Raw genomic sequence first — 13,754 nt, 5'->3', positions numbered from 1 at the left:
TAGGAATAAAAAGACGCACGAGATTAAACCATCATGAAGTATAAGAAATAAAGTAAACGAGGTCGGTGTCATAATTTTATTTATGGTGAACAATTTTCATACATACTTTAATGAAGAGGTGGACAGGGAAGTCAAAGATTGAAATTATTTAACAATTTAGTCATACCGTGGTAAGCGGAAGGCTAGAAAGAATAAGTTTATATTTTTTTAAAAATAATCTATGTAATAAAAATATATTTTGTCTAAAATGAGTTTGGAAGATATAGAAGTATTTTGATATATGTATATGTATTGGTATACTGTATTATAATTGTAATTGTATGAGTGTAACTGTGTGTGTTATATGTGTATGTGTGACTTATGTGCAAATGTAATTTAATAATTTATTAATGTATGTGATAGTTAATAAAATTATATAAAAAATTAAAAAAAATAAGTGGAGGGAGGGAGGGAGGGAGAGAGAGAAAAGTTCCCCCTCAAAACCACTAGAGCTGGTTGAGAATCCAGTGAAGCTGAATGTTTGGTACGGGTAAAAGGAAGACCTCCTCCTTCACGCAGCGCAGAGTTAAACTGTGGAACTCCCTTCCACAGGAGGCAGTGAGGGCCACCAACCCGGATGGCTTCGAAAGAGAGGATTAGACAAAATCGTGGAGGAGGAGAAGGCTACCAGCCGCCAATGGTTGGGCTGGGCCTCCAATGGTCGGAGGCAGCCATGCCAGTTGCCGGAAACCACAGGAAGGGACAGTTGCTCTTGGGCTCAAATCCTGCTTGCAGGTTTCCCACAGGCATCTGGTTGGCCCCTGTGAGAACAGGATGAATTTCTGACTTACATTTTCTTTCTCCCTATAGGGCACTCAATTTCGGTGGGATTGGTGTGGTCGTGGGCCATGAACTGACTCATGCTTTTGATGACCAAGGTCAGGACCACGTTTCCTCCATCTCTTTATCTTCTAGAATTCATCTTCCTCCCCCCACCCCACCCTCTCTCTCTCTCTCTCTCTCTCTCTCTCTCTCTCTCTCACTCACACACACACACACTTTTTTTGCTGCGATGTTTGCCACTTCGGGCTGTTTCATTTTTAAACCCTTAGCAAACTTCTTGCAAACGGTTAGATTTTTCTTGCAATGTAAACTCGTGGGCCAGAGCAGCACTTTTCCAGGGCGTTGCTTTAAAAAAAATAACAATAAGGATCTATAAGTAAAACTTTACAGTTGTATATAAGCATACAAACATTTGATTGTCGTAACGTCCAAGTACAACCCCCCCCCCCACAATTAGTACATAAAAGGATGTTTAAATGTTCTCAAATTATTTCGTTCATTCCTGTCAGGAAACCCCCCTCACCCCAGCAGGTAGCATTCCCAGGTCCGTTGCGGTACAGGGAACCACCTCCCCCTCTCCACAGTTCGTCGTCCTCCTCCTCTGGAGGAGGAGAACACTCCTCCAGTGGGGAGAGGGAGATGGAAGCAGGGAGTCGGGGCAGGGGCTGTGTCAGGATCACAGAGCCTCAGCACCAAGCAGGAAGCGGGGAACAGGTACCTTTTCCTGCGCTCCGATCTCACAGGGAGGAAGGACGTGGAAGGGGGAGGCGGGGGTTCAGAATCCCGCGCCTCCTGTGCTGGACCAAGAACTGGAAACGGTCATTCCCGGACTCTGCTGAGGGATGAGATGGACGTTTTTATTTGAGCTCCACTGTAAATATTTGCACAATAAAGAACTTTGTTGTTAGAAGTTCGGCTTCTGGCTGATTACTCATGAGCAACCACTGACGATCTGACAATTCCGCATTGCAGAGTAGGGGTGGGTTGGCAATACCATTCTGGGCGTTTAGCTGTGATCTCCACATTGCAGGGTGTTTGACTAGATGGCCCTTGGGAGGGGGCGGTCCCTTCCAACTCCATGATTCTGTGATTCTGTAATTCTTTTCGCTAACTTCCTTGGTCCTTGCAGGCCGGGAGTACGACAAGGACGGCAACCTCCGCCCCTGGTGGAAGAATTCGTCGGTGGAGGCCTTTAAGCAACAGACCGAGTGCATGGTGGAACAGTACGGCAACTACACAGTCCATGGGGAGGCCATCAATGGCAAGCACACCCTGGGGGAGAACATCGCCGACAACGGGGGGCTCAAAGCCGCCTACCGGGTGAGGCTCCCTCGGGCCTTTCAGTCAGACTTTGTGGGAGCTGTGGGGTCTCCTTTGCTGCAGGTGCAGAGGCTGCCTGGCGAAAGAGGAGAGGGGGTGAGGTTGCCAGGTAAAGCTGTTGCTTTCCGTCCCCCCCCCAAAAAAAAACCCAAAATTGATATGTGAGTCCCAAGCCCAAGAGGGAAAGGGCTAAGGCCACTTGCTTAGAGCACTTAGCCCAATTTCTCACAAATAGTCTCTAAAATGAACACCACATCTTTGTGCCTCTTCCTTTTCTTAAAATAATAATAATAATAATTGTTATTAATTTTTTAACTACAGAACAACCTCATATTTGCAAAATACAAGCTGTAAAACGCCGAAACTGGAATTTCCATAGCAGTAACATGCACAATAACTGATTTGGTGTTATGTTGGCTAAAATACAGCATCATTTTAAAAAATGGCAAAATAAACTACAAATAATATATAAATCATGGTGCATGTAAAGAATGAAAAAAAAAACATAAATGCAGTGCAAAATCTTAAAATAAGTAACCTTAATTCAAACCTTAATTCAGAATAACTGTAGCGCCACCTAGCGGTGTTAGTGGTGTTATTTTTCCCACAGGGGAGCCTAGGTCATCAAAGAAGGGTGGGAGAGGTTAGGAAAGTTGTGAGGCACATATTAGGAGGAGTGGCTGCCAGAAGATTGCCATGTTCGGCTATTTCCATAAAATCTGCAAAGCCAACCCAGGTTGCAGTGAAATTGTCCTTGTGCAATTCTCAGTTTAGTCGTCAGTTTTTCTAACACTGCAATCTGCCATACCTCTTTATACTAATTTGTAACGTTTACTTCTTCCAGGGTCTAGCTATAATAATTTTTGCTGCTTGCGCAAGCAAGTTTATCAGCTCTTTATACTGTAAATCCAGTGATTCCCAACCTTTTTTTGGCCATGCCCCACCTAAAATCCTGATGCGTGCCACACACACACACACACACACACACACACACACACTCCCCGTGACATATAATTCTATTATTCAAAAAGTGAACTCCTATTCATGTGGAGGAAGCCTAAAGGCCATTCACTATTAATAACTCATTCTCAAATTGCCCCCCTTAAAAATCAAAATTGCCCCCCTGTGGGGCATATGCCCCACATTGGGAACCACGGGTATATAGGGGAAATATGTATAAGAGCTAAATGTGGACTAGGCATTAATTGCTGTGACTATTCCTGTAATCTAGCTGTGAGAGTCAGAAGGATGTATGATGAGTCCTGCTGGATCGGGCCAAAGTGGGGCCCATCCGGTCCTGCATCTTGTTCTCACAGTGGCCAGCCAGATACCCATTCTGGGAAGCCAACAAGCAGGACCTGATCACATGAGCAGCTCTCCCCTCCTGCAGTTTCCAGAATCATTGCTGCCTCAGACCATGGAGGCAGAACATAGTCATCCTGGCCTAGTAGCCTCTGATAGCCCTCTATTCCATGCATTTGTCTAATCATCTAACCCTCCAAGCCAGTGGCCATCCCTGCCTCCTGCAGCACTGAGTTCCGTAGTTTCAAGCTTGCGGAAAAGTCATTTCTTCCTGAACCTTCAGGTGTTCTGTTTCCTTGGATGGCCCTGAGTTCTAGCGTTACGAGATCCACTTTCTCCACACTATGAGTAATTGTATCGTGCCCCCTGTTGCTCTCCCTTTTTTCTACCCCCCCCCCCCAAATAAAGCAGGTGTTATCCTCCCAGGGAACTTGCTGAAACCCCTTGATCGTTTTGGCAGTGCTTACATGAGCCTTGTCCAGCTCTACGGCATCCTGTTTTGATTCGCTTTTTTCCCTCTTCATCTTCCAGGCTTATCAGAACTGGTTGAGGAAAAATGGAGAAGAGGAGACTTTGCCCACGCTGGGCCTCACCAACTACCAGCTCTTCTTTGTGGGGTTTGCCCAGGTAGGTCTTGAGTGTCCCATTTTGGAGGTGGGTGGGTGATGGGCAGGCCTGGGCTTATGTTTTGTCTCTGGGTTTGATGCTGCAGACGCAGAAGGCTGTGACTTAACTATATGCAGGTCATTTGACACCTGAGATGTATGGATATAGAGATATATATTTATTTTTTAATTTTTTTATTGATTTCCAAGAAAAAGTACATGTGTATTTTTAGGACCCATCCTATTTTTGTGGATGTTGAACAGTTTTTTCATGTTGTATTTTATACTGTTGTAACCCAAGCCTGGACTTAATTGGAGGCAATCTTCTGTGCCCTCCAAGACCTCAAGATCATTCTTGGTCATTAGAAGAAAAATGCTTCAAGACCTTGGTTGTATCCAATGCTTTTCCTACTCAGAATAGGCCCATTGAAGTTGGGGATCATGACCAATTTAGGCCTGTTAATTTCAGTGGGTCTACCCTGAATAATACCCCCCCACCGTTAGTAATATCCTTTGGCTTCAGTGGGTCTTCTCTGAGTAGGACTAGCGTTGGATATAACCCAGGGTCATTGTTTGCAGTGGGTCTGCTTTGAATTAATAGTTGGATACAACCCTTAGCATTGGATTAAAACTCAAGATTTACAGGAGTAGAAAAGTAACTCATGATTTACATGAAATAATACATCCTGTTGAATATTATTTTGATACTTTACATCCCAGTGATTTACAAATAAACACTTCCCCATAAATTTGCCCTCCTTTTAATAGCTCATCCCTCCATGGCAGTAATGGGATTCTTGAGGATTTCCAGGATGCTGTTCTCTCTCCTTACAATGCCTTGGGTTGTAGCTGATGTTACCCGAGAGTAGAACCACTTAAATGAATGGGCATGGCAAACTCAGTCCCATTAATTTCAGGAGGTCTACTGCTGTATGGTTGACAATAATAAAAACATATACTGTGGTACCTCTAGATGCGAATGGGATCCGTTCCGGAGCCCCGTTCACATCCTGAGCAGTCCGCAACCCTCAGCACCGCTTCTGCACACGCACGGGTCGCAATTTGGTGCATCTGCTCATGCGCGTGATGTCACCACGCGTCTGCGCATGCGCGGCCCACCAAACCCGGAAGTAACCGTTCCATTACTTCCAGGTTTGGGCGCGTTCGTAACCCATACCGTTCGCAACCAACAGCGAACGCAACACGAGGTACGATTGTAACCAACACGTATTTTTAAAGTTTAAAAAAACACAGGCATAAATAACCATTGTGGAAGGAGTCTTCCTATTGCCCTGCAAAAAGCCTGGCAGAATAGAAAGGTTTTTCAGCAGGCAAAATTGGCACCGAAGGCGCCTGCTAAAATTCCAGTGGCTGAGCGTTCACTGGGCTGTGCAACAAAACTTAAAGGCTCAGTTCTCATCATTGTCAAGCGAGCCTCACCAACTTGGGGAACAACCAACGACACTTTCTGTGGGTGATCTCTGCAATTTAGTTGGTGGGGCATAAGACTTAGCTAGATGTGCCACCTCTTGCAATACTATCCTTTCTCCTTCCAGGTCTGGTGCTACGTCCGCACCCCGGAGAGCTCCCACGAAGGACCTGGTCCCGACTCTCACAGCCCTCCGCTTCCGAGTCATCGGGACCATCTCCAATTCCCCGGAGTTCTCAGAGCACTTCCAGTGCCCGCGGGGCTCTCCCATGAACCCGCAGCGGAAGTGCGAGGTCTGGTGAAGTTCCCCAAAGGCGAGGAGAGAAAAAAAGGAATGGGATAAACTGGAGGGCAGCCCCGGGGAAACACAGCAGGAGTGGGTGCCCTCAGCCTTCCTCCACACCTAAGAGGCACCCCATGACCTTGGGACTAGCTCAGCGCTCTGCAATGGCTGGGAGGGGTCCTCAGCCCTCACCCCAAAGCACCACCCTATTTGACCCACTGTGAAGATGTCCTCTACCAATTGCATCGGTGTCCCCCTTTGCCTCTCACTTTGCTAAAAGTGCAGAAGTCTGCACACATGTCTGTGTTTCAAATGCACTGACTTTGGGGTGGGGATAGGGTTATGCTGTCTCTCCCCCCCCCATATGCAGGGGGGGGGACTGGCCTTTCGCCACCATAGGCTTGGAAGTTCTTACGTCATTTTTCCCCCCAAAAGGGGGAACCACCCAAATTTTAAAAGAGAACCCATTTTGGTCACATCTTAACAAGCGCCAATCCTCTCTGTAGACAGACATTCACGTCCATACATATGTATAAGTTTTGTGCGCTCACATACACATGGTAAAGCTTGTAAGATATGATTACAATGATTTTTTTTTTTTAAATTTTGCGGAACACTGGAAAGTTCAGGGAAACTGTATTGAGTTGAATGGACTGATATATTTATTGCGTGTGTGTGCAATTCTAGGTTAAGGGCATTCTGCTTAAAGCTGAGAGGCAGGATACAAACCTCCCCCATGGCTTATCTCTCCTCACCCCCAGTGTCTTCTTAGGGGGAACAGGTGCGGCTCATTTCCGCGCAGGCTCTCCTTTTGCTTGGGAAACATTCTGGGGCCTGACTTCTCCAAAACCCTTTCCTTCCTGGCAACACAGTTGACTTTTCCAATTGAAATCCTGGACCTCTGCCCTAGCCCCAGGTGCAGAGCAGTCCACATTTTCTTAAAATGCTGCCTTTGGGGTTTTGGGCTTCAATCTCCAAGCTAAATCTGGGAGATTTCCCAGCAGGACAAGCATGTCACAGCCTACCAGCCATCGTTGGATTATGAGCTGCCTTTCAGAGAAATGCCCCCATCACAAACTCGAAGATGCACCTCGAATGATGTACCTTGTGTGTCAAGACCCCAGCTGACGTGGGCAATTTCAGTGCCGCTGAAGAAGTAGCCCCTGAAAGTCTCGCTGAAGTACTGTTTTTGCTCAGCCAAAGAATATGCCTGTATTGAGTCTGGAGCTGAATCATCCGGACATTTGTACACATAACCCCAAGTGGGAAAAATTTTTTAAGGCTTGATAGGCCCACGGACCTGCAGCTGATGTGTTCTCCCTCCCTCCCCCCCCCTTGTGGCCTTAATAACTTAATTAAGGGTTATTGAATTTGAAAGTGGGGCCCAAATCCTAGCTGTTTATGTGGTGTCAACTCTACACCACCACAGCCAAACTCTTGCAGGCATCTAACTGCTTTTGTTTTACCAGTGCCCTCCACCACTGTGAACTCTCGGGTGCTCAGCAGCTCGACAAAGGCACAAAACCTGAAGCTTTCAGCTGTGGACAGGTGTCAGGACTGCAAGGAAGACTGTCTGCCTCATGACGAAGCCATTTTTTATTGTACTGAAATACAGCGGTCGGTTTCGGAGACCCCTTGACTGGTGGAACTTAGGCAGTGATGCTCCCGCGCTTGCAAACAAACTTCCTTGAAGAAACAGAGCTTCCTTGGACTTGTGAGCTGCCCGTCTCTCCTTCCAGCCTCCCTGCAGCACTGTGGGGCCAGGAGCCATTGCAATCCCAACTCATATGCTGAACTTCAGGCAGGGAGAGAAGATGTGCTGTACCTTCTATCCTAGGCAAGCTTTCTTATGCCTTGAATTAAATGGAGGAGGGGAGAGCTCTGGCATTGCAAGTGCGACCCAGGCCTCCCCAACTCCACTACAAGTTGAGATGCCTTCATTCCAAAGAGTCAACAAGACTATGCTTGTGTATGATTAGTGATTTCTCTTCATCTTCTACTCTTGAAGAAGTCCATCTTGTGTATATTTTTGGCTTGTGTGTCTGTCTGTCTTTACTTTGTCTGGTGAGCCTCCTGCCCTGAGGATGGGCGAAACGGATCAGTTGGTTCGCAGCCTCCCAAACCTTATATGGTTGTGGAGTCCCCACTCTTCATCTCCTGTGGAAGTGGCTGTCCATCATTTGGTACCATGACTCCAGGAGGACCTTGGGGCCCAAAGGGATAGCCACTGGGTTTCTGGGGCGCTGGGCACAGCAGCAGCGCCCCTACTTCCTGTCCTCAGTCTGTCTTGTGGTGAGTGGCCTTGCAAATGTGCAGGTGGGGAACATGGCTGCTTGAACTCTGCCCTGCTGCAACACATGGGCCGGGGTTGAGAAAACGAGTGTGAGCTTTATCTTTGCGGGGGGGGGGGGGAATGCCTTACTCTCAACATGGCTGAGAATGCTTCCAGTGCCTTAACAATGTTGGAGCAACCCTCCCACCAACAACATCGTGCACTTCCTGGGCCAAATCCTGCCCTGCACCAAACAATGAGCCCTGCAAGCACACAGTAAACAAAGATCCAGCAGGTATTGTGCTGATCATGCCACCTCTGATATCTTGCCATCTTGGGCTTGTGGGAAGGGTGCCTTGGGCACTCTTACTGATTTCCCCCAAGCTCCTGTCTGTCTGTTTGTCTCCCCCCCTTTTTTTCCTCTCTCCCTGGAGATCTTTCCTGTTGACCAAAAGTGGCCTCTTTTTTGCTGCTTGGGACAAGCACTAATCCCTTGATACCATTTTGTTCAGCCGCCTTCTCCCACCGCTGAAGGTGAGGAGAGGATGCCTTTCCAGCACCTGTCCAGGGGAGAGTGAAGAAGGAAAACCACCCCAGATTTTTGTTTTGTACCCCTTAACAGACCCCGCTTTGTGTGGTTAGAGCACAGACCTGCTCTTCAACCCAGTGCTGCTGCTGCTGCTGCAGCAGCCATCCTTCCCATTTTGGGCTGCTCTCCTCCTCTTCTGGTTTTCCTCTTGGATCCCTCCTGTGCAGAGTGAAAATGGTTCCATTTGTGTAATATGCTTTTAGTAATTGGACCCAAGAAGAATGCGAGCTGATCGCTTCAAGATGGTGCAGCAGATGTTTTAAGAGGGCTGGGGGTGGGGAGACTTAGTAGAACTTCTCCCCTCCAAATGGGAAGAAGGAAGACCACCACCACCAAAAATGTAGGGCTTGTGATAGCCTAAGGGGGCTTGCTCAGCATCTGGGAAGGCTTGTAGCCACTGAAAAAGGGAAATATTAGGAAATGGTTTTCTTCACACCAGACAAGGCCAAACTTATTTCAGACTAGGGGAAGGTCTGGGAGGAATATTGTGGTATTTATGTATGGACGGGATGGGGGAGAATATAAGGTCTGGCTGATTTGTTCTTTGTTGTCACCTTCCCTGCATCTTTGGAGATTATTGTAATTTTGAAATAAAAGCTTTTATTGGGTTTTATTAATTTTGGGAGTTTGCTTTTGACTATCCCCTATACCCTATCCCCCACTAAGGTTCCTATTTTCCCCTCACACTATTTGTTATTTGTTTATTAAAATATCTACACTTATTTAACAGTTTTGAGCAATTTACCACAATAAAAAAGCAAGCTCTAAAACCTGCAGTATAATAAATTCTTGCCTATTAGCCATTTATAATGGTCTCTGCTTACCTGGGAAACAATAGAATTCTAGGAGGTGAATTTTTCACCATTCTGGTTTCTTCATCCTTGCTCTCAGTCCAGGGAGAAGCTGGTATGTCACAACTGAACAGTGATTTGAACCCAGATCTGCTTAACTAAACAAATACCGGTACACTCCTTCCAGAATTGTCTTGGGCTGTTTCCAACTCGATTAGAGTCAGGACAGACCCACTGAAATTAATGAACCTCAGCTAGTTATATCCATTACATTCCATGGACTAGTATTGGGTACAACCCTTGGCCTACAAAGGCTGGTTCAGATCCACAAACAGTAGCAGGTACTAATGTGCATCATTCGTAATCTTTCCCAGACTGCTTGTTTATCTTGTTTCATTATCTCATATGCCACCTTAGGGGGTCTTTTTATACTTGTGTGTTTTATTCAATTTCTTATCCATCCTTCACAGCAAGGCCCCAGGACAGGTCACGACTGTAAAATACACAGACAATGAAGAAAGCAAGAAAAGTGTAAAAGCAATTAAAAGCAGTTCCATATATTGTATATAAAAAGGGAAATCCTGTATGTAAAACAGTGCAAACATTAGAAAACCTATTCCACTTATAAAACAAGAGTTTATCCAATGCTTAAGCAGACTGGGAAGAGGATCTCCATTTAAAAGGTTTGTTGAAAGAGGAAGGTAACCAGCAGGTGCCTGAAAGAGGAAGAGATGAAGCAGGTATGTAAATAAGTCTTGCTAGAAGTGCACTCTTAATGCGAACAGTTGCAAGAAACTGCAGGGCACAAAACAAATGCACCTTATCTTGATGCCATTTCAACTCACCAGGTGCCTGAAAGTAAAAGGAACCTGCAGTTTCATAAGTGTATATATTTAAAGAAGGTGAATAAATGAGCAAATTAAGTTAATTTTGATAGGCAGAAGATATTAAAAATAAATTTAAGGAACCGCAGAAAGAGGGGGAAGTAAGTCAAGTTTTGAAATGTCAGAATGATTGTAAATTAGTGAAATGGATAAAATGAGTGAAATGTATAAACCTGAAAGAAGTAGTAGTAGTAGTAGTAATGATAATAAGAATAGTGAAAGTAAAGGAAGAAGGAACCTGTCCATTATCCAACGGGAAAGAAAGGGGACTTAGAAATATCAAAATGGAAAAGCCACTAGTGTGAACCCAGCTGGCATCATCTGCTCAGTTGGCACCCTGGTTAAAACACCAACAGCCAATTTCACACTCATCTTGGGGCTGGGGGCATGTTATTTAGCATATCTACAGGAAATACAGTTTGAGGTGTGGCTTGCACACAAATGTCACAATTGAAGCACTTCCAAGATGGAGTCTCTTTCGTCAAGCATGGAGGAAGCTCGGGCAAGAAAGAGTAGAGGCCTCTGTAGAACCCAGCGAAGGCCTACTGGGCAGTGCTGTCATGGTAACAACACTACTGCCAGCCAGGGCTGGTTGTGGCCTACAGGCCTTGTGTCCCAAAGTGACTCGAATGTCAGGTGGCTTTGCCTAAAGGTTGGACTAGTCAGCCCAGCCTTTCTTAATAGTGGGGTCGGAGAGCTGAAAAATAATAATCACATATTTGGTTTCAGATAGTATGTGGGTAGCAGAGTCTAAAAAGCAAGGGACACACATTTTCACGGCCCTCTAGCAGCTATGGTGGCTCATTTACCAGAAGCAATGTATTTAGCATTAACTCTGGAAGTGTATACAATCTGGAGTGGATTTGGAGTGGGGCCTCAGATCTTGACTACATTGACTCATATGTTTGAATGCAGAGGATGAGTCCCTTATTGTACAACCATAGCCTGCTCCGTACATAATGCTTTGTGATCATGATGGTTTCAGGGCTGCCCCGGCCTGTACAGTGTTGGGATAACATGAAATCGTGGAGTTGGGAGGGACCACAATGGTCATCTAGTCCAACCCCTTGCAATGTCGCACAAAGAGCCCCCCCCAAAAAAAAAAAATCTTGAGGGCAACTGGGCTTTGTCGATACACGCTGCCCTGGCTTCCGCCCCAAGGAGGTCACTTTGGTGCTGCTCATGCAAGAGTTTGGCTTCACCCCCAGAGGTGCACTCCATTGTCCCTTGAGACAGATGGATGCCAACAAATGCACCATTATTGCACCAATGCAATAATACACACGTAAAAACACACGCCTGCCCAGAGCAGCCCTAAGAGATGCCAGGATGTTCTGGTTTCAGCTTTGTCTTGTATATCAAGCAGCAAACACTAGAGGTCAGGGCAGGCAAGGAATTCATCCAAATGCAAGCTTCTCCTATCTGTCAGTTGCCTTGATGCAGGAAACCTTGGCATTGCTCACAGAAACTTTAAAAGAGAGGGGAGCGCCTATCTCTTTAACCACCCCAAATGGTGATGTGCCAGGAAGTCGGGATTTGTGCAGCCCAGGCAGAGGAGGTAACTTCCATCGGTCTCCTTAACCTGGAGGGCAACAAACGGAGATCTCAGTGGTGTTTCTGGTCTTCTTGGGTCTGAACGGCTGCAAATTGCCTTTCCCCATGCATGCCCATTTGATGACTTCAATCTGCAGAACTGGCACATGACACTCGTTCCACATTTGTAAGAAATCAAAATTTTAGTGTGGCAGCACCCACTCTTTGGAATTCCCTCCCTTTTGTCAGGGCACTATTTTTTAACACTTTGTTTAAGCATGCCTAGGCAGACATGGAATGTTTACATGCATTTTAATCTGGTTTTAGTTTATTGTAGATTTTCATTCTGCTTTGAAGGTTCGAAACAGTTGGTCTTCAGCTTTATTTACTGATGGTTTCATCGTTTATCTTCTGTGTAAACCATGTTGTGGGTTTTAAACAAAAACAAAAAAAACCCAACAGCCACCAAACTATATAACTTGTATTAAATGAAATAAATATAAATCCATGCTGCAGTGATGCCGAAGACTTCAAGCAGGCATGACTCTGATGGATGCCCAAAGCTGGTTTGGTTTTCCAAATTTGCTGTTCTTCAGAATTTAGACCATCCAGCTAAGAAAATAATTCAACGGCCTGTTTTATTTGACATTGAGGGTGTGCAGGGGAATGACATGGGAGGCCTCTGCCCTGAAATCAGATGTGGAGAGAAGGAAGAGGGAGGTTGAAGATACAGCAGGGAAGGAATGTGGGATGTTTAGTAATGGATGTTTACCATCAATAGAGGGGGAAATCTTTCTCAACATAAGTGTCCTCCAGAGGTCTTGGATGATACCCTCATGCTGGGGGGGGGGGGATTACAGCCCATAACATCTGCAGTGCACCAGGTTTGGGCAGGCTGCAGTTGGGGAGGAGAAAATGACAACTGGACCAAGTTAATTCAGGGTGGAATTGAGTTGTTGTGGAAAGAGAGTTATAGAGAAGGTATTAATTAAACCCTGAGGTGTATTGCGAACTTAAGGCTGTCCCTGATCGCCCAGTCAGCAGTTACTTGGGAATGGGGGAGGGTCAAGTTTTTACAGAAGGTCTAGCCCCCCCCCCCTCCTGTTTTGTCCTCTGGTTTCTTGTCCTACTGCAACCTTCAGGGTGCAGATGTTTTGGACTATAACTCCCATCATGTGCTGGCTGGGGCTGATGGAAGTTGTAGTCCAAAACATCTGGATGAGACCTGCTCAGTGAAGGCTCCACACGCCTTCACCAACTATCGCAATTACTTGATGCATGTGGTGTGTCCAGTGCCAGAGAGAATCACGCTCCATCTGTGAAGAGGCATTATTTCCTGTTCCAGTTTCCAGGACTAAATGAGTCATACTGTCAAAAACAGATCAAGGATTTGACCCTGGTCTTGTCTTTGGGGCTAGTTCCCAACTCCAGTCACTTAATTCTCCCTTCTCCCTCATCCCAGGAGAGGGTTGCTGTGGTTATTGGGACATTAAGGAAATACACTCTGCCATGCTCACAGGTTATATATTTCTCCATTACAGTATCACATATTTAGAAGAGGATCAGATGGGTTTTTCTGAACTGCTCCTGGGGCTTTAGCCCTAGCTCCAGCAGAAGTTCTGACATATAATGGCTCCCTTTCAGACGTTATCTGGTTGGCATCTTTCTGTCTCAGGATACAATCTGCCTTTGGGGGTGAAGTCAAGCTGCTGGAAGGTTGCAGTGCCTGCTGTGGCCGTAGAGTCCGATATGGGAGCACAAAATCTACATGAACCCCTTTCCTGTGCAGCAGATTACCAAATTCAATGGACAGAGAGGTGCTTAAGGTAATTTTAAATTCTTGACTTAATGGTCTTAGTGGCATGGTGGGGGCTCCCTCTTAGAGGGTGACGTGTATCAGGCCCTAAGAGGGAGCATTTTGTCT

The 13,754-nt window shown here is 45.9% G+C and overlaps 1 protein-coding gene across 1 annotated transcript in view; it reads left to right on the top strand.

Moving 5' to 3' along the window:
- Positions 1–7,026, top strand: part of ECE1 (endothelin converting enzyme 1) — a 30,231-nt gene extending 23,205 nt beyond the window's left edge. The window contains 5 exon segments of the mRNA XM_033159383.1: positions 850–917; positions 1,952–2,142; positions 3,976–4,071; positions 5,606–5,670; positions 5,672–7,026. Coding sequence (XP_033015274.1) covers positions 850–917; positions 1,952–2,142; positions 3,976–4,071; positions 5,606–5,670; positions 5,672–5,780 — 529 coding nt within the window. The 3' untranslated portion in view covers positions 5,781–7,026.
- Positions 7,027–13,754: the final 6,728 nt, after the last annotated feature.

The sequence above is a fragment of the Lacerta agilis genome, chromosome 8, assembly GCF_009819535.1.
Source record: "Lacerta agilis isolate rLacAgi1 chromosome 8, rLacAgi1.pri, whole genome shotgun sequence".
Classification (NCBI taxonomy): Eukaryota; Metazoa; Chordata; class Lepidosauria; order Squamata; family Lacertidae; genus Lacerta; species Lacerta agilis.
The sequence above is the reverse complement of the archived record's forward strand: the minus strand, read 5'-3'. Positions and strand labels throughout refer to the sequence as shown.